Genomic DNA, 27,193 nt, shown 5'->3' on the forward strand with positions numbered 1-27,193 from the left:
TCTGTCATTAGAGCGTATTTTTCCCTCTGTCACTTTTAATCTGCTACTTACAGCTGGTAACAACCTGGAAAACAATGTTCTGTGTTTTTTTGGCAGCTTGCTAACTCTTTGCAATGTATTATTATTATTATTTGTTTCCCAAATAACACTGCATTTTACTCACAAAATATTGAATATCATTGGTACACAAAAAAATGTATTGTTCTTAAAATGTACCTGTATATTTCATGATACAACTGCTTTGATTTTGCAAACTTGGCAGTTTAAATGTCCATATATTCTCACATGGCTATCCTGGCAGTTGTGTACAAAATGCATTGAGATATCTTATTTTATGCCTATTTACTTAGCTTAGGTCTTTTCCTGTAAATCTACACAGAGCAGGAAGTCATTTTATGGACAATTCCAGCAATAGGGATTATATGCTTGCTAAGAACATTTTAAAACCTCTGTATTAAGAATGGAATACATATTGTGCTCTGATTGTGGTGGTAAAAATAGGAGATAAGGATAAAAAACCGCCTGATGTAATATGCAGTAGGAGCACTGTGTGAGGGGAACAGCAATCCTCTTTTTTTAGCACCACAATCAGACACATCTTTTACCTCTAGACGTTTACTTCATGGAAATTTTCTATCTATATTTTTTTCTCTAACTTCTGCCTATTTTCTTCTGGAATTTTACATCCGGCCAAACAGTCCGCCGGAGGAGCCGGCAAGGGAAAAACGGTTGGGACCCAATTGGACCCTCCATTTTTGCAATCCCGGAGTGAAAAACTAATCAGAATAATGTAAAAAAACACCCTCTTGCCTTCTTACACAGCAGGGTGGACCTCATTGTTAATTTGATGTGTTAATTGTAAAATTTTTGCATCCTTGTTCACTTTATATTCCTGAAATATAGGAATAATATTGTACATTATAACGAATACACTGCCACAAAAAACAAATACACTGGCTTCTTTTTATTATTACCTCTTTGCTATCAGGGTATGTGGCTCCTCTTGACTAGGTAAAACTGATTTCTTCCTTACTTTATTCCAGAAAGAAATATTGAACAATATCCTTCCCCTTTATGAAACATATAAGGGTTAATATTTTCCAGCACTTTTATGCCCAATTCAAAATAATAAAATGCATACAAAAATGAAATGCATTGTGTTGCCTGTGTTTTCGTGTAGGCATAGTAAAACAGTAAATGTTAGCATGACCACAAGGCATGGATTAATCTCCACACATAACCAGGGAGCTTTGCATTATCTTGGGGAATAAAAAACACAATTACAAGTAGAAACCTAAGATGAAAAGTTTGCAAAAAATGATCCTTGACAAAGAAAAGGTGCCATTTACAGCTTCTTTATTATCATTATTTTTGCATGTTCTCAGCAGTGTTTTGACATCATATATAGATGTTATGGAATTATCAAGTATGTCAGTCAGCAGTACAAAATAAAAAAAAGCTTATTTCCTTCATCACGTCCAGTGATTGGAATTATCTACCATACCTTCCAGATGCAAGTGAGGCTACTACGGGTCCATGGTATTCCTAGAACCTGAACTCATGTCTGATTCACACCTTTCTAAAGCCACATCTCTACGTGGGACACCTGAATGTATGCTGTCTGGATCTGGTAGAAGATACCCTCCAATTTGTAGTTTTGGTGAACAATATTGCTGTACTGATTTCACAAGAAATAAGTACTACTGATAAACATTATTTATTGTGAAAATTTCCATAAAATCCCTGATGTAGAAAAGCAGCAAAGCATTTGCAGAACAGCTTAATGCTTATAGGAAACCTGTACTGAAAGAGACACTATAGCGGACATCCTTCTAAAATACATTTAAACTCACTGATGTAGAATCAACAGATTAGAAAGTCGAAATAAAATTTATAATCTGCTCTGCATACTTTGTCGGGGAAAGTTATACTTTGCCACTGGACGTTCATAAAAGCATCTTCAGAAGTGGATAGTCACCATATAGTCTCAGTACACGTTTCCCTTAACTGATCCCGCTATCTAGAACTAGGTAAAGCAGGGTTTATAAGGCGCAAGACTCCTGGGTTGTTTCAAGATGGCTTCTCTGATTAAAAGGCAGCAGGGAGGGGAAGGAGAGAGAAGTAGGGTTGGAAGGATAGTACATTCAAACAGCTGCATTCAGAGATTGCAACATGATGTCTGTGAAGGCTGCAAAATAAAAAAAAACAAAATCAGTTAATAAGATGTCCCCATTTCTGTTGATTTACTTGTCAAAAAATGCAACATTGAAGCTCATATGGCCCATATAGAGCTCTGTGTCGTTGTAAAGCAGCACATGGTAATGCACATAACATGCACTGCAGTTCAATTCATTTTGAATGTGCACTCATTATGGCAATGCATCTGCATTATAGTGCATGGCAAAGGACATTAGTGCATTGCAGTGCATTGACATAAAAAGGCACTTGTGCTGTTCTTACCATGGTAGGGTGCACTGGGAGTTCATTTACATCACATAACTCTAAATGGGCCCTAAGACCAAATAAAACCCCAACATAGGGGTGCCAATCTGGCCTGCAACATCCTTTTTTTGCCCCCCAAAGGAATTCTAAATATAAATTGCAGCCAGCCCACAGCTGCATTGAAATAGCGCCGCTACTACAAATCCCAGCTTCACTCGCGTCTATAGACCAGTGTCCTCTCTGCCTATTGGTGGCCCCGCAATTGGACTGTTTTATAGACACAAGTAATGCTGGGACTTGTAGTAGTGGCATCACTCGCATTGGACTATTTTATAGACACAAGTAATGCCGGGAATTGTAGTAGCAGCATCACTCGCGTCTATAGACTAGCGGCCTCTCTGCCTATGTGTGGCCGCGCATTGGACTGTTTTAAAGGAAATAGGGAATTGTAGTAGCGGCATCACTTGTGTCTATAGACCAGCAGCCTCTCTGCCCATGTGTGGCCCCGCATTGGACTGTTTCATAGATGCAAGTAATGCCGGGAATTGTAGTAGCAACATTACTCACATTTATAGACCAGCAGCCTCTCTGCCTATGTGTGGCCCCGCATTGGACTGTTTTATAGACGCAGTGAATTGTAGTAGGAGTGCTATTTCAGTGAAGAGGGAGTTCCAGCCACTCATAACATTAAGCCCCGCATTGCATTGTTTTCTTGATGCAGAGAATTGTAGTAGCGGTGCTATTTCAGTTTCAAGTTTGGCCCGCAACTTTGTCTAAGTTTTTATTTTGGCCCACTGTGTATTAGAGTTTGACACCCCTGCCCTAGCACAAAATTTAGCTTACAATTTAAAACTGTAGCTTATTTATGTTCATAGCTATTTGGGGGGAATGTTTGCCACCTCTTTTATACAAGATCAAATTGTCATACAAAAAATGGAAAACAAAGGAGCCAAATTTTGGTCAAAGGAAAGTGAACACATCTGCTGAACTAGAACAAACTTCCCAAACTTTACCACTGTCAGTTTTATTCCTGAACACTATGTAAGTCTGATAAATGCGATCTATTTAAATATGATACATAATACATATAAATCATAGCTAAGAGGTTGGAAAAAGGAAAAGTAAACTGATAAAGATGCCAACCAACAAATTCTCCTGGTGAACAAATGAAAAAAGGGAAAGATAAAGAATGCGGTGTACAACTTTACAAATATTCTCCTGGTATTTAATTTTTAAAGCATGTTCCATCTCAGTAATGACAAATTACTTTCAAATATGCCAAAACACGGTTCAGTATTTTTACCGTCAAGTTAATTTAAATTACTGGCAAGGTCCACAAACATGTGATTTATGGTGGATTAAAGAAAAACAAAAGAAAAACGATATCTTTTATAGTTAGTGAGAAAGTTACTCAAGCTCAACCATTTGCTTCCTGCTAGCGCTAACTCTAATAAAAGATGAGGTCATTAAAAATCACATGACACCTTCATTAGGGATTTCTCCTGCAGGAACACCCAGTGGGGGTAGGAAGAGGATCAAATTAATAAAATAATTTGTGTAGATATAGATCTAAGTCCAGTAAAAGTATTACAGTAAAATGTATGCATTTTAAAAAACATTTTCACCTTCTTTTCTTATCTAAAGAATTGTGATAACTGGAATTTAGATATATGTTATAGTTGATTCATATATTCTTTTGTAGCTGCTACCCTATGATAAGATAAAGTTTTCTGTATCGCCAATGTGTTCTGTGAGTCATACATTTTCATAGTTCTGCAGTTTTTAAGCTGCAGCAAGTAAGCTCTGGTTGAGCAGCTACTGAAACCATTGTAAGAAAAAAGCCTCCTCCAACTTTTTTTTTTAAAGCTCAGTTGTAGTTTAATTCAAAAGTGAACAGATACACCTACCATCTCACTCCAGCCTTTATCTTCAAAGGCACCAATCTCTAGAATCTTTCCACTGTACTGGACTTCACATGGGCTTGTGCGTATTCTACTGGAACATTTTCATTTACCTTTTTAAGGTTAGCATGACCACATACACGCACCAAATACCACCCTCTGCCTTCTCCTATCCCTCAAATTCATCTCAGATACTCCAAATCCTATTTTACTACCATTCCAATATTCTTTAGGACAGGTTTAAAAAATGCAGGGTATACCTGATATGGGTTTGCAAACATTTGTTTTTTTTATTTGAATTTGGTTATTATTATTATTATTATTATTATAATACAGTATTTATATAGCGCCATCATATTACGCAGCGCTGTACAAAGTTCACAGTCGTGTCACTAACTGTCCCTCAAAGGAGCTCACAATCTAATGTCCCTACTATAGTCATATGTGGTTAATGTAGTCTAAGGTCAATTTTAGGGGGAAGCCAATTAACTTAACTGCATGTTTTTGGGATGTGGGAGGAAACCCACGCAGACATGGGGAGAACCTGCAAACTCCATGCAGATAGTGTCCTGGGTGGGATTCGAACCCAGGACCTAGCGCTACAAAGGCTGGAGTGCTAACCCCTAAAATGCTTGCAAGGTTTTCTTTTTGGGTCAGATGCTATTGCGTCATTGTACATGATGTGTTGCATGACTGCTATTAAGACTTGTTTTGTACTATGCACTGTGATTACTCGAGCAAATTCTGGACAACAATATGAATAGTTTTTGAGCTCTCTATTAGTCTTATGCACCGTATGGATCCCTTAGGAAGCTGACTGTTTTTCAGCATTTCCTAGAAATCCAATAGTACAGCTGTCCCAATCCTGTTATGCTCCTGTTACTATTGTCAAGGTATGTTATTGCACTTTATCAGTATTTAATGTTTTAATGTTTTATGCCTTTTTCTTCTGTAATTTTGTTCAAAAATTTTCAATAAAAACACAATTTCAAAAAAAAAAATGCTTGCAAATGCAAAAAACACTTAGTAGTAGTAGTTCCAATTCTATGAAGGTGGCCCTTACATGCTGCATGAAGTTTCTGAAACAATACATAGCAATGATGCCACTATTAACTGCCTGAAAAAAGAGGATAAAAAACTGACCCATTCATTTAAAAAATTTATCCTAAAATAGCTAGTATGAATATTCCTTCCATGTGTCATCAATATAACGGATAAGTGGCCCATTTGTAAGGAACCACCTTTCCAATGAATAGTAAAGCGGAATTTGCACAGAAGTGCCTTTTAATTCTGCCATGTGGTGTTTTTTGCAGAAACATGCCCATCAAATTACTATTCTGATTTTTATCATATCTGATGGCCGAATGAGATTTTACAGGTGTTATTACAAAAGCTGATCAATTTGGTCAATGAAAATAAAATAAATCCATGGTGACCACACTTACTGGAATTTGTTCATGGAGTCAGTGGGCATGATTTAATAAAGCTCTGTAGAGGATACACTTTCCTCTACTCTCTATTAGTGAAGTTGGGTGATCCAGTAAACCTGGAATGGATCTGGTCCAGGATTGAAAAAAATTGCTAACAAATGACAAATTACTTTTAGGAAATCAATGTTAGGTTTGCTGGATCACCCAGCTTCACTGATGAAAGTGTATCCTCTCCAGCCTTAAGCTTTAATAAATCAGGGCCAAAAATTGGCCTTCAAAGCTCAGCTAACAAAGTTTATTTATTAGGGAATATGGGCAGTTCACCGTGCAAAGTGAATGCCCATTTAGCTTGTAAATTGAATGAAGTTGTGTATAATTGCAATACACAGTCATGTGCAAAGGAAATGAGGAATTGTTTGGTTACACATCACTGGAATCAATGGGCCCGATTTATTAAAGCTCCCCAAGACTGGAGAGGATACACTTTCATCAGTGAAGCTGGGTGATCCAGAAAACCTGGAATAGATTTCATAAAAGTATTTTGCTATTTGTTAGCAAAAGTTTTAAATCTTGGACCAGATTCATTCCAGTTTTTCTGTCTCAAGTTTACTGATGAAAGTGTATCCTCTCCAGCCTTAAAGAGCTTTAGTATATCAGGCCCAATAAATAGAGTTTCAACTTAAGTATCATATCCTTTAGTAAATCACCCATGTTTTTCTGTTGGTGTTTGATGCTATGTGCTTCAGTTCTGTATGTGTTTTATCAGGATTTGTCTTTTTCACAGTATCTTACCTTTGTAATGTTCACCAGGGTTTGTGATGTATAGCTGGTTGGGATATCTTCTGCTTAGGGATTAACAGATCCCGAATTTCTGGTTTAAGGCTCAGCCCAGGTACAGTGAATACAGAGCGAACTGAAATTGAACACATACATAATATATAGAGGTGAGGCAAAACACTATTAAAGTACACATATGAAAAGACATAAAAGTAGAATAATCAAAGGGCAGTTTTGTAAGCCTATTGTTTACTGTATGTCTCAAAACACTTCCCAACTTGAGAAGATTGTCTTTATCCTTTAATTTACTCAACCATAGATAGCGTCTAGAGAGGAATAACTTTTCCAGTTTTGGTTTGCCAGTTTTTACAATGTAAGATCATAAAGCTGCAAACAATTATTTCAATAATACCGATCAAGTGATATGTAAAATAACTAAGCGAACCACAGCATTTGCAGATAAGGGTGCTTATTATCAAGTTTAGGAAATAGAAGCAAATAAGTATTAACATGGCTGCTATGGTTTTTATTTTTTGGTATTTTTAGCAATTTAAGTTGTAGTACACAAAGGTCAAATGTGTAACTCAGCTAATGGGAGGTTTAAAAGTCTTTTATAAAGCATGAGAACTTCTGACAAAGCAAAGTTTGTATTAATGCAAGCTCTTAAAAAAACTAAAAACTTCTTTGGCAGAAGAAAAACCTTTCAGCGGAGTGACTCTTGTACTTTGAAAACAGCTCATTAAGTTGGATATGATAAAACTGTGGGATGCAGTTTCAGAATGAACTGTTCTCCCTGTCTGCTGTCTAGATAGTTATATCTCCCATGTTTCCAACTCTAAGCAGCCACTTGCATATTTATTTATTCAGAGCACGAGGCATTACAATGTAATTAGGCTGTCAGAGTGGGAGAGTTAATAAGGAATAGCAGGAGAGAGAAGACATCTTTTCCCCCTTCTTCATCTTTTATGTTTTTATCTTAGTGCGTAGTATCTTTTTTTTTAACTTGCTGGTTACTTTGTTACTTTCTTGTAAAACTTTACCTATTTAATTAGGAGTTCACATTATTTTCAAATTATGTACTAGCTAGCTGGTAGTATGTCCTTCCTAATGCTATGGCGGTGTTTTGCAGTTAATATCTCAAAAACTCAGTGTTATAGTTTTATATTTTGTAACTTCTGAAATCTTTTCTGACAGCTGTAGATAAGTAATACATCAAATAAGATTTAGTTTTATAGACATATAAAAATGACTTTTTACCTATGGTACCCTCAGGGGTGGTCCTTTAGAAAGAAAAGATAAAGTATTGGCCACTCACCAGGCACGAGTATGTCACATGGGGGCAAAAGAAAAGCCTTTCATAAGGCTACACTGGAAGAACTAGGATAGAATGGCAATTGTAATAGAGGGCAGGCTGTAGAGTTCACCTGTTCTCTTGTCCTAATTATGCAGCTTTGCTTTCAACATGCCATTTAAAAGGCACCCGGACAAGACTAAAGTCTGCAGGTTTGCTTTGGGCATGGCTTTCAAAAGGCACCCAGACAAGACTCCACCATGTTCTGCTATTTCTAAGAAATCCTTCCTGTATATTGCAATATAGGTGGTGCAGGCATATACTTTCTTTCTAAATAATTAAGGGACTAAATATAAAGATCAAATACACAAAACTACCCTCTGTGAATATATATTAGGAAATCAATGCTTTAATCTGATGATCTGCACTTACATGCCAAGAAACTTCCCTTACTATTGTTAATTGTCTACTAGCAGCCATAGTTCCCACCAGGCTCAAATGTCTAATTAAATATCTTTTTCTGTAAGCAGCAATTGTGTACCTAAAACCCTCTAAATCCCAAACATGCAAATTTGTATTAGGTAAAGTTTTTAACACCAAAACTTGTGTATAGAATTCCAGAGTCTGCTCAATTTCTAGTCCTCAATCCTTGGATAAAACAAATTTAAAAAGTGAAAGCTAATAATAAATTAAAAATGTGAAAAAAAAAATAAAAATAAAAAGTACTCCCCTACCCCACTGGCTTCTGACACACGTGCTTAGACAATGATGTGGTCACTCAGCCATTTAATTTTTTATTATTAGAAACAATACATTGCACACCCCCTGACTGAATAAGGATGGAAATCAATGAAATTAAAGCCAAAGACTGGCACAGTAACTGGCACTTTGCTGAATGCACCACATATGACTATCTACAGGGTTCAAGGAAGTTGCCCAATGACCCTCCTGGGTCAGATCATTGGCTCTGATTCATTTAGGTTCTCCAAGGCTGGAGAGAATACACTTTCATCAGTGAAGCTGGGTAATCCAGCAAACCTGGAATGGATTTCCTAAAAGTCATTTGCTATTTGTTAGCCTCCTGGGCGGTTCATTTCTGTCTGGATCTAAAAGCGGTATATTGTTTTTCATCAAAATTTTTTTTTTTACAGTATAATAAATTATTATGAGTATAATAAAGTTTAAAACACAAAATCATGTCAAAATAATAGGTTAAATAAATTAAAAAAACATTTTTTCTTAAAGTTTTTAATTTTTTTTAAATAAATATTATACTCATACTATTATATTATACTATAAAATAAATGTTTATGACAGACAATGTACTGCTTTTACACACGTAAATCCACTGTATTGCGTTCAATACAGTTTTTTTGTATTGAATGCAATATAAATGAATTTGAATTCCCCAGCCGGCCCTGAACAGAATATCCGCACGCACCAACGTCACTGGGAACTCCCCGGCCAGAGTTGACCGGAGGAAGAAAGAAGACATGAAAGACGACGCGGGATGCCGGTGGATCAGGTAAGGGTTTAATTTACTATTGTATCCATAGGTTTACCTACCCTGAGTAACACGGGTTACCGCTCTTAGCATCATTTTTCCACCAGGAGTCACACTCGGGGTTACTGCCGAGGAGGTTAGCAAATGTTTTGAATCCTGGACCACATCCATTCCAAGTTTGCTGGATCACCCAGCTTCACGGATGAAAGTGTATTCTCTCCAGCCTTGGAGAACTTTTATAAATCAGGGCCACTGTCTTTAACTTACCTTTCCCGGAATCTGCTCCTGACAGTCAAAGGTTTAGCCATACCATGTCGTAACCACACTCCCTTTTATACCCATATTACACCACTGAAGCACACCCATTGTTTGCCATGGTCCGTATAGCCAAGACAGGTGAATAAAGTTTGTAGAGAAGAAGAAGCAGGGTTATGAAGTATGTCAGTCTGCAGTTATATATATCAGTATTTTAGTACAAGTATAACTGCACTAAAATCTACAATTTACTTCTAATTGTTTCAGAAACTCCTAGCATTTCACCTTTTTAAAGCTGTGATGCCCAAAACGGCCTATTAAATATGCAATTAAACAGCATAGTAAAAACTAAAAATATTTCACGGATTGTTTGATTTTTATCCTATGTCCTATGAAAATGAACACTTTCTACCTGAGCTTTATAATAATTAGTGAATGTTATTCTGCGTCATCACACCTACCCTTGTCCTACTAGTTCCCATCTTTCTTTTTTACCCCCTCTGTATTTATATCCATTCTATCTCTCTCTCTCTTTCTGTCTCTGTTCCTGTATGCCATTGCAGGCACTTTCATCTGTTCCCTTGGGGACTGGATGTGTCACCGCGGGATTCGCTTGTCCGCCTCTCATACAGTGGCAGAGCCCCATGGCTTTGACAAACCTCATTTAATTGGGAGGAAGCCAGGAGGGTTTGAAAGAACTCACATGTCTACCAAACTCCTTTTATCAGGCATAATTTAAACTCTGCATGGAAAAAAAAAACTATATGTAGAAAAGAAAGTCAAACTCCCTCCTGCTGTGTGCCCCCCTCTTCCCGCCACAGATAGACAGGTTCATATAAGATTCTATCGTTTTATTTTTATAAAAATGTCAATGTAGATTTATGTTCTACAGCTGTCTGCGAAGTGAAGAAGGCAGATATAGCTAGCCTGCACTCTCATTATTTCCACAGAGTCTGCTTCTGTTCAATATTTACAGGAGGCAAATTTGTATGTTCTTTTATTTTTAAGTGGGATCAAATATCCTAAAAGAAGTCAATGGTTTTAGTTTCAGTGCATGTACCCAGAAAATTAGAGTACTGTTTCGGTCCCCGCTACTTTTTAATTTTGTTGATGCGGATGACTCCAACAAAGGCCACCTAAGTCTAAATGGCCACCTAATAGCTTTGCCTAATACACTGGTACCATGGTCTAAGTAAGGGATGTTATCATGGGTGAATACGGTAAAGAAGGGGTTGCTAGCTAATAATTCCTATGAGACTTTCATGGGATTGAATGGATTACTATTACAGAATTGTATTCTGATTTGGATGTTGTACACTGAGCAATTTTATTCCACAGATCAGCTGTGAATCTGAAAACGTACAGTTTTCTCTAGTCCAACAAATACCTGTTGATTAATACTGACCTTGATGTTGGCTCTGGTTTTATATATATATTTAATGTACACCGCTGCGTAATATGTTGGCGCTATATAAATCCTGTTTAATAATATTTATTAATAATATATATAGATAGATATTTATATATATAGATATAATGTATATCATAGTAAAGGATGCTGCTTCCCCATCTCTTAGATTGTAAGCTCTTCGGGGCAGGGTCCTCTCCTCCTCCTGTATTTGTCTGTCATTTGCAACCCCTATTTAATGTACAGGATGACATTCAAAAATCCAGCAACCTCCGGACCCGAGGAGTGCAGGATTTTCGAAAGTAAGGATTTTTGAAGGTTATATATGCTGTATATATTAAAATAAAATGACACTAAAGGAAAAGCAATATAAATTTTAATGTTCACCAACTAAATAAAACAGTTTTACAGAATTTTAGTTCAACTAAACAAAATAGTGTCTCAGAATAATAATCATTACTGTATCCTTGAAAAGAAGCTAAAAAGCAGATAGGCTGTCAGGATAATCATCTTCATGACTGACAGTAACAGCATCCTCAGCAACAGGAACAGCTTCATTTTATGGAGGAAAAGCAAGACCTAATAGCTGATTCTGGAGTACAGCACCATCAAATATAAACAGCGCCTCCAGAAAACAGTGTAAATTTGAAAATGTGCTCAGAAATCAATGCTGGAAAACTGAAGGATCCGGATTATTGAAGAACAGATTTTTGAATGTCAACCTGTACAGCGCTGCGTAATGTGTTGATGCTATATAAATACTGTATAATATTATTACAGAGGACTAACTGGAACTTACTCGTGTTTTTGCCATCTTCTGGCTTTTTTGGAGTTTTAAGTCCATGGTGCTTTTATATTTTGCTGTGTCTTGCTTATTCTACCTGTTTACTATATGTTGATCTTGAGTGACATCCACCCAGTTCAGCTACCTATAAAGATTTGACAATCATGCTGCCCTGCTCCTGAATTTAAAGCAGAGTTGCCATTTTCCTAGAGACTGCTTGTGCTAAAATGGGATAAATGTGTGTAAGAGTTTAGCAATAAGCATTGTTACCACTGATTTACAAGTGGAATTCCGTACCACATCCAGTCCTGCTTACTGCTTTCTGAATTGACAGCTATGCCTCAGAGATCTGGAAAAGCCATTTCAGCTCAAACCCATTTATTCTTTGGATAAACATCTGGTCCGAATAAGGCTAAACTAGAAACCCAATGCCAGCCTTCTATTGGTTGGCCAGACCAATGCAGAGCTTTGCTCAGCAGAAGCTTGGAGTTATATTCTGTTATATACAGACCCTTTATTCACTACTGGGGCTGCAAAAAGAAAGCCATGTGCAAGCTCCAAAATGGGTTACATGAGCTTACACAGAGTTCCGATTCCATTTTTGACTGGGCCACATGCAAGAGCTGTCAGATGAAAGAGGGAAAGTAAATCACACATTCACCCATACACACAAATGCTGGGCATTTTGTGCAGGGTGAGGGAGGTATGGGCCCCCTATGTATTTGCAATGCATGGGCACTTTATATCTTTCCACACATTGCTCTATATTGTATCTAGGGAATTCCAACCAGAACTAGGTGTCCTAACAAAGATGAAGAAAACTAATTTTACAACATAAATGGATACCAAATACCTTTACAATGACCTTTGAGATTTTTAATATTTGGACATAACAGAAATGCTAAAACTAAACACAGCATGTTTTGTTTAAAGATGGACACCACATTCCTCTTGAATGGATATCAAAGAAAATATAATAGTACAGAGATGTCACGGAGATTAGCAGACCTTGACATTGAGACAAGCTAGAATCATACTTTTTATCACAAAGATGTGCATTGGGCCAGCCTAAAGTCTATGAGTGCCTTTAGAAATTGAGCAGAGCCTTAAAGCTATTCCTCAGTTCGTCCTGCAGACAGCATGTTTATTTAGGAATTAGAAGAATAACTTTTCCAGATGGATAAATGGCAAGTCCCATTCACTTGAGAGTCTTGCTGGTGAAAGGGCTGAAATCCTACACATTTATAGGGCTACATGCCCCGTAAACTGACCCATTTAGGATTTAAGAGATAACCCAAATAAAGAGTTGGCATGCCAGGAATTTATGGAGTAATCCTTCAAAAGGATTATCAAGGGACTACTGGACATGTGATTAAGTCATTGCCATGTGTTCTTCGGAGTATTTTTCAGTCTTTTTCTGTAACTGTATAATTATGAAGTAATGCTTTTGCTTCCTGTAAAGTAAAACCAACAATCTTTCTCTGTTAAAGGTGTGTTTTTTCTTTTACTTACAAGCCATGTTCTATAAAATCACCACCAAGCTTCCATCGCTTTCAGGACTGTAAAGATGCAATGCTCTAAAGCTATGTACAGATACTAAATGTGTTGCCTAAGGTAAACGATCATGATCGTCCCATGTTAAAATCTAGCTTGTGTTTAAAGGTTCCTCTATGTACCATAGCGATCCACCATGTTGGATTATCAAATGACCGACTGGGGTGGACCGCTGTCTGTTTTTTATAGAAAGGACATAATGACATGCCTCCACTCATTCTACCATCTCCATAGAACTAAACAGAGTTGTGTGTACAGCACTTATCTGTTTAACGCTCACTGGAAATGATCAAGAAGGAGTGTTAGGCTATGTACACATGTGCAATAGTGTCGATCTTTCACAATCCTTTCCAACGGCTAACGATTGCACGATGCACGAACAAGCGTTGTACATACAGCACCGTTCTGCTCCATGGAAAGGGAAGGGGGAGAGTGACGGAGCGGCACCCCACTGCGCTCCCTCTCCCTTTACTTCCATTACGATCGTTTGTCGTCCATCTTCCATGGATCCGTCAGCACGGTCGTTAAGACGATGGACAACGAGTGCTGTACACATGCAAAATTCTCGTCCAATATCGGCCCTGAGCTGATTATTGGACGAGAACAATTGCACATGTGTACATGTGTACATGAAGAATTTATTACCTGTATGCAGCCTAAGTCTCTATACCTTCATATACATAAGAAACAGCAGCCATGCACATACTATTCTATGATTAGAAACCTCAAGATGCAAAGAAATTGTATGAAGATTCCAGAGGCACATAAACAATGATGGTGGTATGGTCCAATTATTACTTAGTACAGCGTTGTTCTATGTTCATGAAGACATACCTAACACATCTGTCCAAGCATGGCAATGCATTTGAGCTTGGTCTTACAATACCTCAAGTGAATTTCAAGTCAAAACATTTTTAGTCTGCCCTGGTGTGTTGTATTAAGACCAACCATTTAGATGAATAGGCTAATATTAGGTTATACCAGCATAGACACATTTGTTTTCAGCAGCAATATGTTATTGGGTGTTGTTATGTGCTGCAATTAAATTTGTAACAAATGAATACATAAAAATAACCTTCAGTAAAAAAAAAAAAAAAAGTCCTATTTTTTTAACAAAACTGAGCCAATAAAGTTATTTTCATAACTCAACTTTTCCAAAATAAATGTCAAGGGTAGTTACACCTCTCTGATCACCTAAGTTTTTTTTTATTGCTTCCTGATTGGAAAGGACATTTTTAATGCCTTTAGTATCTTTCGAGGATGGGATGAATCATGCCAATCGTGACTTTTATAGGAGAAGGTAATTTTTCATTGCATTGTCTTGGTTTGTGACATGTTTACCCCAGCAGTTCTTATTCTACAAGACCAATCAGTTGTATTTCCTGTAAATTTTATTTTGTATAGATTTGACTTTTATTATGTTGGGTCCCTTCATTATGATTCCGATGTGAAAAAGTAATATTCAAATCTAAATATATGAAAGGTTACTTGGTGGGTAACACAAACAATGTTCTAAATAAATCATCTAACTATAGAAACCCCTATAACATCACTAAAATTAATTGCAAATATATCAGTTTACTATTAAACAATATATGTTACTATCTTAGATATTGTTTTCATATTATTAGGGGACACTATATTGATTAGCTGCACAATGCCAGATTATTCAATTATGCTCTCCTTAATATAACTCAAAAATTGGGTTTGGAACTTTTTTCATCTAATGTTTTTAATTTCCAGCTAAAATATAAACAAATGTACTGTAGATATAAGTTTAGCTTATTCTATGCGATCTCTGCTTATCTTCAAACTTCTCTTGTGAGTTAAATCCAGATGAACAGGTAGAATCATTTATTGCACGTATAAGGGGCACAAGGGCATACTATTAAATATACATACCATCAGATAGCTGATAAAGCTGACATGGTAAAGTACTGAAGAATTTATGAAGCAGTGCATCCTCAGCAGAGATCCTTTCTCGAGGGCAACCTTTCAACATCTTGTATGCAAGATCTTCAGCTCCCATAGTTCTACTCAATCTAGAAAAGACATAGAAATGCAAGTCCATTACAAAAAGCAGATGTTATTTATCATAAAGAACATAGAAATCTTCACCCCAGATTTGTAAATGCTACCACAGTACCATCTGTCCATGTCCAACCAAGCACATGCTCCTTTCTCCGAAAACTATTTTTTAACACATGAATCACATGGATCAATATGCATTTGGAGAATCTAAAACCAATGCCAGCTGTCAGTTCAACTTTCAGCTCAGTGTGAATCTAATGGTCCATGCAAATTTTATTTTTTATACATGCCTTCAATAATTGATATAAAATAAATAAAAAAAAATTTTTCAAAATGTAATACATCGCAATCTAAAAAATAATTGATGTAAACTAAATGCGTTTACAAAGTAAGTCAATAAATAATTAAAAAAAAAGCAAGCCAATATTTTGTGAATAACAAGTTTTATATAATGATATAGTAACGACCCGTAATTATAGTTGTGGCTTTACAGGCATAAGATAGATAAGGGGGAGGAATTATATTATTATAATGGGAGAATATTATATTACACATGTACAGAAATAGTGAATATCAGAGCTGGGAAAATTGTATAAAGTACAGCACACCAAGCATTTCTCTAAAATTGTGGAGATTTTCCCTCTCCTTTTGTTGTGTTTATGGAACAGGAATAGCAGGGACATTTCCAGAATGGAGGCAAGGAGGCAAAAAAAGAAAAACTGGCAGGGGTTCTGATTCCTCCATACTCTTTCAAAGTTTATCCTGTAGACATACTCAGTTATGTGCAAGTGGAAATAATAAAATAAAAAATGGAAAAGTCACATTATTAACATACAGCATAAAATTGTGTTGTTGATAAGGAGTCACATGAACAGTAAATACCCCCTACAAGCAGGCTGTACTGTTTATTTTATTGTGAAAGGATACACGCACACGTGCAATAATTATTGTTAGAAAAACGTCCGATCAACGATTATGCACAAATTTTTTCAACGATCATATAGTGCACAATTCTGTACATGCTGTAACGATACGATCGTTCAAATAAAATCCACCAATAGTGTACACGCTAGACACAATCTTTTGAACGATGCAGGAAGTGACATGTAAAGGAAAAAGTGTACCGCAATCGATCCATGATCACTGAACGACCGTACACACAATAGATAGCAAACAATTACCATCAATCAGATCTGCCAGGACATCCCTTCGTTTCCAGCAACATTCATCAGCGTCGTTGGCCAGTCGTTGTGCACTTTTTTTGTTAACGATTGCTGGTTGTTAATCATTAGTTTCCAATGAATTTTTGCACGTGTGTATGTAGGCTTAGTTGAATTACTAAATGACTAGCCTCTAAATTTAATAAATCTTTTGTGTTCTGACCTGAAATTATCATCGAGGATATCACATAAATTGCAATGGAACAAAGAAAATGGCTGTATTTTTAGGAATAACTCCGTTTTAATGTACTTCTCCAGGGCTGTGTACAGGTCCACTGCTTAGAAAAGATGTGCTAGCTACCGGTGAATAGGATTCTAATTATATAATAATGGCCTTTGCCAAGTTACCTAATTTTTTATGCACTTTCATTTTTTCTCTCCATGATGGTTCTGAACTATAAGTTATTTTTTGCCATTACAGGAATTTCAAAAATTCTGGTATTCCTAATGACAAGACCATCAGCGCCAAAAAGTCTAAAGCCTGAAGCTGAACAAAGCATAAAGATTGGTGGACCCAAACAGATGTACTGCCAATTGTGTGCTTGACCATTCTGATCAATATTACAACTGGTAGTCAATCAGGTGGAATTTAAAAAACTGCATACATGTGTATGGGACATTGCTCTTTCCATCTTCAGAGTCACTACAGATCTGATTATTTTATCCTATAGCAAATCAAACGTAAGTATCTGCCTATGGGTGTTGTAAGTCATTTCTGGGGCTGTGGAAATACATGACTGGTTTTCTCCATGGCACAATTAGCCCTAACAAAATGTATTCTCTACAGCAGCTAGATTTTTGGTTGTCATTGTCAAGTTTTCTTTGTAATGGTTAACCACAAGGGTACACAATCTTAGTTATTGGTAGAACCAATGAATTGGTACAAGCACCATTATACATGTGTTCATTTCTAAAATTACTTTTAAGAGGTTTAACATTTGAGTGACTCTCCTCAACTGTGTAAAATGGAAATTTGATTCAATGCCCATGTTATAAGATAAACTCAGATCTAAGCTCATCAAGGTATTAAGGTCTCCTGATATGTGTGACTAAGTCATTGAAAGAATCAATTCAGCATGACTTGAAAACAACGTATAATAAGCTCAGGAAACTCATCTTGTTAGTGTGTGACAAGAGTTACATTGCCATAAACACTAAAGGATGGCTGGATTATGTTTGCACTATTTGCTTACAAATTGGTGAAAAAACACACACACTTGGATCACCCAGGCATGCATGTGTTCACCATAGGGATGTCTACCAAAACTTGTAGGCAGCAAAGTATGTCATCAGCACCAGAGTATTTCATCTATCATATGTAATAAGCAATGACCAGGCATTAAGTAAATAGCTAGGGATAGTTTAGAAGGTTAATAAAATGGGGTGGGGGGCAGCAGATCCAGAAAGCTAGAGAGCAGTAGTTATGCATATTATGTTACCCATCTGTCTATACAACGGGCCTGATTTGATAAAGCTATCCAAGATTGGAGACGATAGACCTTTATGGGTGAAACTGGATGATCCAGCAAACCTGGAATGAATCCAGTCCATAACTGAAAACATTTACAAACAATAGCAAATTATTTTAAAGAAAATCCATTCCAGGTTTGGTGTATCTCCCAGGTTCATCCAAGAAAGTCTATCTTCTCCAGTCTTGGCCAAATGTTCTAGGTCTGTGTAGTGGGTTAAAAACAATTTTATTGTTGGCTAGCCCCTACCTCACCCACGATACGCCTCTAATTAGGAAAGTTACAACAATAATTTAAAATGGAATGGACAGAAGCCTCCCTACATCGGGACACGAAGACTCAACTTTTCTTTGAAATCTGGTAAAACTTTATTAATATATTCAACACCCCTTACTAAAACACAAACATACAATTGTTTCCACCTTACCTCATTGTATCTTTGCAGAATTATGGAAGTCAATCATACCATCTAGATTAAATTCCTGTCTTACATTTCCTATCTGTTTATTAAGTGGACTTGCTTGTTTTACTGGGTCCAAAAATAAAAAAATGAATCATAATGATAGATGATACATTTTTTCTTGGATTTCCGTCAGTTGTATAAATGTCTTTAATTCTTTTTCCCTATGCTCCACATATTTGTTACCTTTTGTTTAGTTATTTTTGAAAAATGTATTCACATGGTATTTCCACTGTACAACTGCATTAAAATTTTTAGAAAAAAACATAGTATAATTGGCTATTTGCTGTATTTGGAACTACCAGTTTCAGCAGTTACTCATGCAACTACTGATGATCATGACACACCAACAATTTGTAGATGCATAGAAAAGTATTAAAGCCAGCCACAGTAATACCTCTATAGCTAGCTACAAATTGAAAGAAAAAAAGCGAGAAACCCATAGCTGCTACAAATCAGAGATACAAAGTTGCTGGTGTGACGTAGCCCTAAGGCTGGGTTCCTACTTGCAGCAAGAACAACCATCCCCATGTGGCTCCCAATGGCTGGCACCTTACAAGCTACTTGTCCATCCGCACTGCTGCGCTAGTTGTCAGAGAACCAGTGCTTGCACATTTGACAGCAGCTCATTACTGCTCATTGTTGTCACCATTCATTCTTTATCGGGTGGGCACAGGTGAGATTTTACATGTAGGATCTCACCTGAGGAAGGCATTCAGTGGTGTGAGGATGCGGTAAACGCATTGTAACCTCAGGGCAATGCTGAACATAGCCTTGAGTCAGGTGGAAGAATGGAAATGTTTGCAATTGCCATTTAGGGAAAAGGGTCACCTCATTGGAGATTCGGGGAATACATTTTAGGATTAAATTACCTTTATGATTCCCGTCTTGCACAGCATTTAAAGCCAGTCACAAATCATTTGGAAAAAAGTAAATAGGGCCCCCATTAAGTTTTTATTGTGTTTTCTGCTCCCATTGAGAAGCTATTCCCCAACTTCATGGTCCTGATTTATTAAAGCTGTCCTGGGCTGAAGAGGATACACTTTCATCAGTGAAGCTGGGTGATCCAACAAACCTAGAATAGATTTTTTCAAAGTAATTTGCTTTTTGCTAGCACATGCCTTGAATTCTGGACCAGATCCATTTCAGGTTTTCTGTATCACCCAGCTTAACTGATGAAAGTTTATCCTCTCCAGCCTTGGATAGCTTTAACCCCCCTAGCGGTCATCGTTTGTGAAGAGCTAAATTCAGTGTAAGGACCCTGGTAGGATGCCTCATCTCAGTCAATGATATCAAAAAAAGCAATACAGATATATAAACTATTCCTATAATTTTTTCCAAAATATTTTACAAACATTTTGGCTGGAATTAAAGTCTTTCAAGCTGATTGCAAATTCACTGCCTTCTTCTGGCAGCATTCATTATGTCATGATTAATTTCAATTCCATGCAAGTTATCCAGTATATTCAGTACACTAGTAAAATGAATCTAAACCCAAGAAGATAAAATATATTGCAGTATGCCAAACTTTAAATATGTTGGTTGCATTCATTTTTTTCTCTGGGGAATTTTTGTCTGTGTTTTCTCTTGGGGATCCTGCAAGTAGAACCCTTCTTGTTCTTGGATGTTGGTTGTATTTGTTGTCCTTTTATATTTTTTGTATTTTTTACCAGGAGATCCGGCCAGTAGCAAACATCCTGATTTAAAGTGGCAAAACTTTTTCATTGTACTATATCTGGTCTTCCTCTCATCATCTCCATTACTTGTGGGAGGGGAAATTATTCATTTACAATAGATAGCTTATAAGAAGATAACATAGATCAGTTCAATGCACAGGAGGATACAAGGACAAAATTACCAGGTATTTTTCAGGTACTTGTTAAAATGTTTCTTTAAAAGGAATGCATCTATTACATCTAAGGACTGATAAGCTGCAATGTATTACATAATAATTTCTGGGTTTAGACATACTTTAAAACTGAAACATAAGCAAGAAAGATTCCTGGAGTTTGCAGGCTGTAACAAAAATAAGGGAAGAGATAGCAGATATGATTTGTGATATCCTTCAGAAGCACACTATATCACTGTCATCTGTCATGGGAAAGGATAACAATGGGAGTAACATGAGCAGAGCCTACAAAGGTGTTCAGATTTCAAGTCTCAAAGGAAATCCTTAGCAGCTCTTTCTTCTCAGTGTTTTCACAGCCTGAATCTTTGTGGTTCATGTTGATGAATGCTCTCTTGACATAATAATGCAGTTTTGGCTGCTAGGAAAACTATGCAATATGGGTGGAGGAAGCCCTTAAAGATGGGAATTTTAAATAGAGGCACCAACTGTTCCTTAAGCTATGGGGGACCCCTAATGCAGTAGCACATGCAGCCACATTGTAGTGATTGGGGCAGGGTGCTTTTTTAATCTTGTATTATTTGTATCTTGATGTCATTTGCAACCCCTGTTTAATGTACAGCGCTGTATAATATAAATGTATTTAATTCATAATAATAATACCTAGTGGGGTGGGGGGTCTGAATGTTTTTGTCTTCCTTGGTCCATGGTGACCCCCAGCAACCAGTTTGTATGAATGAGATAAGGAGTTTGGCCTACAGCCTCCTCTGGCTTTATATGCCTTTGTGCTCTGTAAACTGCTGAACGATATGTAAGCATTAAATAAATAAATCGCTTGCAAACTTGCATGGACAAAAAATACGGGATGGATAAGACATGTTTGTGACACATGTGTGATAAAAAATCAAATGTTCTCTGGGTGCTCAAACATGGTCTTTTTTGTTTCATTTTGCAGCACAATGTCTGTATACAGAACACTCCTCAACAGCCAATAAACGTATTCTTGGAGAGCAAATGTCCATATTCTTCCTCTCTTGAGGCACTTCCTCTACCCCTCTTTTTACTCTTTCCAGTTCCTAAAATGATGACAATAGTACACACCTATTCAACTTACAGTGGAACCTCACTGATTATATGTAATGCAAAATCAATGGCTGGTTCCTACAATACACAGAATCGGCATCCCCAACACAGTAGATGACTGTAGTAGAAGTCAGTAAATGACACGAAAGAAGCTTTGCTTCCCAACTTTTACTTCAACGCCTATGGACCAGACTTTGGCTGGGTACACACATTCAATAATTGTCTTTGGAAAGGATCTTTCACGATCCTTTCCAACTACAAAAGACCGAAAGATGCATGAGTGCTGTACATACAGCGCCGTTCTGCTCTATGGAGAGGGGAGGGGGATGAAGGACGGAGCGGCACCCCACTGTGCTCTTTCTTCTTCAGTTGTATTGTGATCATTCGTGGATCCGCCAGGATGGATCAATAAATGACGTGGGACGAGCGCTGTACACATGCCAGATTCTCATCCAATACCAGCCCTATATATTGAAATAAATGTACTATATATAAATTTACTTTGTTAAGTAAGGATACATACAGAGCAATGGCCATCAGTATAAATAAAAGAGCAGAAAAATAAAAGACTAGATGGTTAGCTGTCCAGTATCATGAAATATACTCTTAGGTGGATTAACCATTTAGGAATTTAAGTTGGCATGATTCTTATAGTAATGTTGTGTATCTTGCACAACCTTTGTACCAGCCTGCAGGGCAAGTTAGTTCCACTTCATATATTCTGTACAATGACATCACATTTCAACATGTGGATTGAGGATATTGTCATGATGCAATCCAAACCAGTTCCATGTGTCACTCCGCAGTCGATGTCCTACTGTTTAAAGTGTCAGCAGTGCAACGGACAGTTTGGTTCTATACAGTGACCTGCTGTTTTTGATGACAACAGGGTGTCATAAATCCTACATATATAAACAAGGACAAAATCTAATGTTTTGTGCATCCAGAGCCTATACAAGTTAGATAAAAGAAGTGCAACAATTTCTAATTTTGCCAATTGGATGTCTCCAAGAATACCCTTTTCATATATCAGGAAAACTCCAATAAACCAAGCATTGGCAGATACTGTCCGCATCATTGTAAGCATTGTTTCATTTTTAGCGGCCATTGCAGACATCCTAGCTTTAGGCCGATTTAAAACTTCAGACATTATGCAAAGGATATTGAAGTTTTAAACTTAAGAAGAAGAATAGCAAGCAAATACATGCATTAAAGGTTGATATTATTATACATTATTAAAAAGTATACATATACATAAGTGGTATTATGAAATTTCACTTCATTTATGGCCACATATACAATGACAAAGCATATCTTGAACTAAGCAGACAATATTTATACAACAGGAATGTAACACTTGGTTTGGCTTGGTTCGCAGCTACAAAGATTGGAATATTTTGACATATTCTTCTATTTCCTGTTTTTGTAAGCTTTAGGATTTGTGGAGCCTTTAAACTTGATCTTTTAAATTATGGGGTTTTTTTTGGTTTTGGTTTCTATTTTTTTTTCTTTTGCATCACAGCACCTGATAAGAATATAAATCGCAAGACAAGCCAAGTCTTTCCTTTGAAGTCTCGGTCTTTAAAAATAGTTTGGCCTCTGGAAACCCCTAAGGGTGTGTGTTTTTTCTTCTTTTTCTTTCAGCTTTTTCACTGAATGACTTAGGGGCAGGATCATTTTATGGCCGACTGAAAATTGTCTGCAAAAGAGCGAGTGACAACTGCACTGAAAACAGGGGTCATGGCACCAATTGTGTCCTCGCCCCCTGTCCCCCGCTTCAGATACAATGCTGCCATTATTGGCCAGAACAATTGCAGAGAAGGCCAGAAATTAGTACTCCTTCTTCTAGGCAGGTCTATTCCCAAAACATTTTCCAGAAGCAGATAGTTGCAGATGCTAATCCCACCGGAGAGAACAGATTTTTTTTCTCTTATCCCTTTGTTTCGTCATTAGCTAATAGATTGCAATCACCTACTTAAATTTAACAAAGCAAAATAGTATAATGCCAATAGTGACAATACATGAAGTTATACAGCTTAAGTACTTAGTGGCTCACTAGCTAGTATTCTGCCTTTAGTTTTGGATCTTGGCTGGGATACTTTATGCACGGAGTTTGTATGTTCTTTCTGTGTTTGCATGAGTTTCCTCCAGGCACTATAACTATGGTAGGGACATTAGATTGTAAGATCATACTTCCTATAACAAATATGTGCATTTATTGTATTTAATGCATGTTGTTTACCTTATTAGTACATACATCCAAAAGACTTGAGACTGCGGCTGAAACTGCCTCCTTAAATGTGATGGTGGAAGCTCCAGCAGACTCAAGTGACACTTTATAGTATTCCACATTGGCTTCTCCCCTGACAGCTACATTACAGGGTATATAGAGAGGTGAGAGAGGCAAAGAAGCTGGCCCAGCACAGTCAGCAATTAGTGAATAAAGAATCAAGTGACTATGCTAGGGAATTGACTCTTCCTGGAGTGGTTACATTTTCCCAGCAAGTTAAGTCAACAGATCTAAGATTTGGTAAACTGCAATATATTACATTTTTTCCCTAGGTTTGAACAAAATTAGGCTCCATGAGAGTTGTAAACATAGGTAATCATCTACTGATACTGTACAAATAGTCATTAACTAATATATGCAGGAGACAGATGTTTTATTAGTACACTTGTACGGTAATGTAATTGAAATGACTTGTGAAGTTTTTTATTTCATTGCTCTTGCAATGCCTGTGTCAATAAATGTTGTTTCTAATCACAAGACTATGCATCCTTAAGGAGGAACTAAACCTAAAGGGCCCAAAACAAAAAAAATTCACTTACCTTCAATCCTGCAGGGCAGTCCGATCCATCCGGAGGTCTCTGCTGTCGGGTCCTGCGTCGTCCCGGCATCTGGCCCGTGAGCCCAGGTGCCAGGAGCCACCATCTTCCTCTCTTCTTCCTGGTTCTTAATCCAACGTCACCAACCCAGGCGCGATATCGGGTGACCAAGGATGGAAAAAAAAAAACTGATCTCACTTAGCATGCGTGAGATTGGCAAATTTTTTTCCCCAACGAAAAAGCTCTGTCTGTGCATGCCCGAGATGCTTGGACATGTGCAGAATGAGCACCCAAGGGCCTCCCGGGATACTCTCCCGTTCATTCTCGATCGCCTAGGAGGTGCCGCACCCTTTTTTTTTTAAAGAAAAGGATGTTGCAAAAATTATTTTTATTTATTTAATTTTTTTAACATAAAAGGCAAATGACAAAGAGAAAGTATACCAGCACCCCATACAACATCTACTAATATGTTAATATCAATGACTGTAAGCTCTTCTGGGCAGGGTCCTCTCCTCCTCCTGTGTCACTGTCTGTGTCTATCATTTGAAACCCCTATTTAACGTACAGCGCTGCCTGGTATGTTGGCGCTATATAAATTCTGTTTATTAATAATAATAATAATAATAATAATAAATAAATAATTATAAAGGATTTAGCAAGGATAAAGACCTCCCTTAGTCTTCAGAATAACTTCAGCCATTCTTGGAATGTTGTCTTACTTGAACTATGTATAGTAGGATTAGCACCACAAGAAAAATCCTCCAGCTTTTGTAGGTTTGAGAAGTTTTAAAACCTTGTTTGCATTCTGCACTCCAGAGTTTTATATTTACAGTTATGTGAAAAAGTAAGTACACCTCATGGAAATTGTTCTTCATTCAAACAGTGCCGACAGACAAAGGTTATATTCTTGAAAAAATGACACAAAAAAGTCATGGTGTATTCATTTTTAAACTTTAAATTAGCGAAAATGCAGATTTGTCAAATGGAAAAATACCTAAATTACCACCTTCTCAAAACCATGCAATTAAAATCAGGTGTTTCAGATCGATAATAACTAATTTTGTTGGGATATATCTCAGATGCTATTTCCTATGTATATCTCAGATATCTAGGGTTGATCTAGGATCAAAAGGGCTCTTTAAGGCTTTCAAAAAGAAGGGCAGTGTGGCAAAACTAAGGCATAGCCAACTTGCACCTTACAGTGAAACAAGTTTGTCCACACACACACGTCACTGCCGTTCTACCAACAAAACAAAATGTATGTAAAACATTAGCATGTAACGTTCAGAATGCAGGGGTCAGGAATTTGAAACATACATTCCAGCAAACAAAGTGCAGAGGTCAGGAGTATTTTATGTACATTGTTCACGGGTCAAAATTAGTATAAAACATACACTGTGCAAGGGTCAGAAGCATAGTGAACAACACTCTCATATAATTATTATACTGACTCTGTTCATAGCATAGCAGTTTTCCCTATGATAAATTTCAATAATACATGTCAACAGGGATGAGCGCGACTGCCTCCGGCATTCTCTCGAAAACTTCCTTGAACTTCCAATGGGTCCGCGAAATTTTGCGAACCGATTTCGCGGACCCATCGGAAGTTCCAGGAATTCATTACAGGAGGAATGAATGCAGCCCTGGGAATCGTCCTGTGTGTGATCCCCGGGCACTAGAGGTTAAATTCTCTATCCAGGAACACAGGACTCCTGTGCTCTTAGATAGAGAAACTCCATCCAAGAACACATACAACTAGTAAAGAGCTGCAAGAGCAATCAGGGGAGCAGAGCTGTCAGTCCCGAAAAAAACCTGGGTTTTCCTACCATTGACTTTAATGGTGTTTGAATTCGGCATTCGGTCACCCGAACAATATCCCCCTATTCGATCGAATAGCTGTCAAACCGAATAGTGAGATATTCGACCAACACTATACATATATGCCAATCACTGCTGTTTGTAGTAAATAAAGCCAGCACAGAAAGACTATCATTGCTCACTTACATGTAGGGCTTTATTGATATAATCTATAGCAGGACCAGCAAATGAAGTGAGTAATGGAAGACTCCCTGTGCTGGCAGTGTATCATGTGCAGATTGATGGGATAAGCAAAATGGCTTGGCAGGGTGAGTTCTTGCCCATGTGCCATATGTTGGACAGCCCAGATAAAGGCAAAAAAACAAGCCTTTTGGAACAATTTGCTGTGGGCTCATTTCATAACATTAGCACTACAATTTTTGGTTTGCTGTCATTATTTGCCATTTTTTCTTTTTAAAAGCAACATTCTTCAATTGGAATCATATGCTGAAATGTTGTTGTCCAACCTTATATGTGATAGAATATAAAAGAATATTGGTGCAGTATGTAACATGTCTTATCAATTTTTATTACAATATTCTAAAAAGTGTGATTGATTTTGGAATATCTAATCCCCCTAAAAATGAGTGCAGCTGAGTAGCCGTGTGACATGGGGACACAATATTTGATAAGGTCCACAGTAAGTCCCAAGGACAGGACCAACAGGACCAACGGGTATGGCTTAAATTGATATATGTGATGTGAAAAAATAAGTAATGGCCAAATAAAGTTCAGTTTAGTCAAGGTAATATATTGCATTATTTATTATATACATATAATTTACTAATCTAATTTTTGTAAAATGTAAAAAATTGCACATACATCTAAAACTTTAATCAATTTACATCTTATGATCTTATATATCTTTTTTCTAATACATTCCCTGCCTGTGGCTATCATTGCTCATTTTATTGCCTGTTTTGTGACGGTTCCTCTTACACCAAAGTGATAAAGAATTCAGCAAATTCTCTCACCCAGCAAATGGTTCTCATGTGAGATCAGTCCAGTGTTACTGCTCTTGTTAGACACAAGTTTTTAGTTTTGTTGCCTTTGAC

At 37.2% G+C, this 27,193-nt stretch overlaps 1 protein-coding gene across 2 annotated transcripts in view; it reads right to left on the reverse strand.

Annotated features, from left to right (window-relative positions):
- Window positions 1-1,339: 1,339 nt before the first annotated feature.
- CDK15 (cyclin dependent kinase 15) overlaps window positions 1,340-27,193 on the reverse strand; it is a 91,518-nt gene continuing 65,664 nt past the window's right edge. The window contains exons 13-15 of one of the 2 annotated variants that reach the window (XM_072418754.1): window positions 15,249-15,388; window positions 6,566-6,686; window positions 1,340-2,188 (exon numbers count right to left, since the gene is read on the reverse strand). In XM_072418754.1, coding sequence (XP_072274855.1) covers window positions 6,577-6,686; window positions 15,249-15,388 — 250 coding nt within the window. In that variant the 3' untranslated portion in view covers window positions 1,340-2,188; window positions 6,566-6,576. Of the gene's footprint in view, window positions 2,189-6,565; window positions 6,687-15,248; window positions 15,389-27,193 lie in introns of those variants that run through there. The other variant, XM_072418755.1, reaches the window with a different exon arrangement.

The sequence above is a fragment of the Pyxicephalus adspersus genome, chromosome 7 (genome assembly GCF_032062135.1).
Source record: "Pyxicephalus adspersus chromosome 7, UCB_Pads_2.0, whole genome shotgun sequence".
NCBI lineage: Eukaryota > Metazoa > Chordata > Amphibia > Anura > Pyxicephalidae > Pyxicephalus > Pyxicephalus adspersus.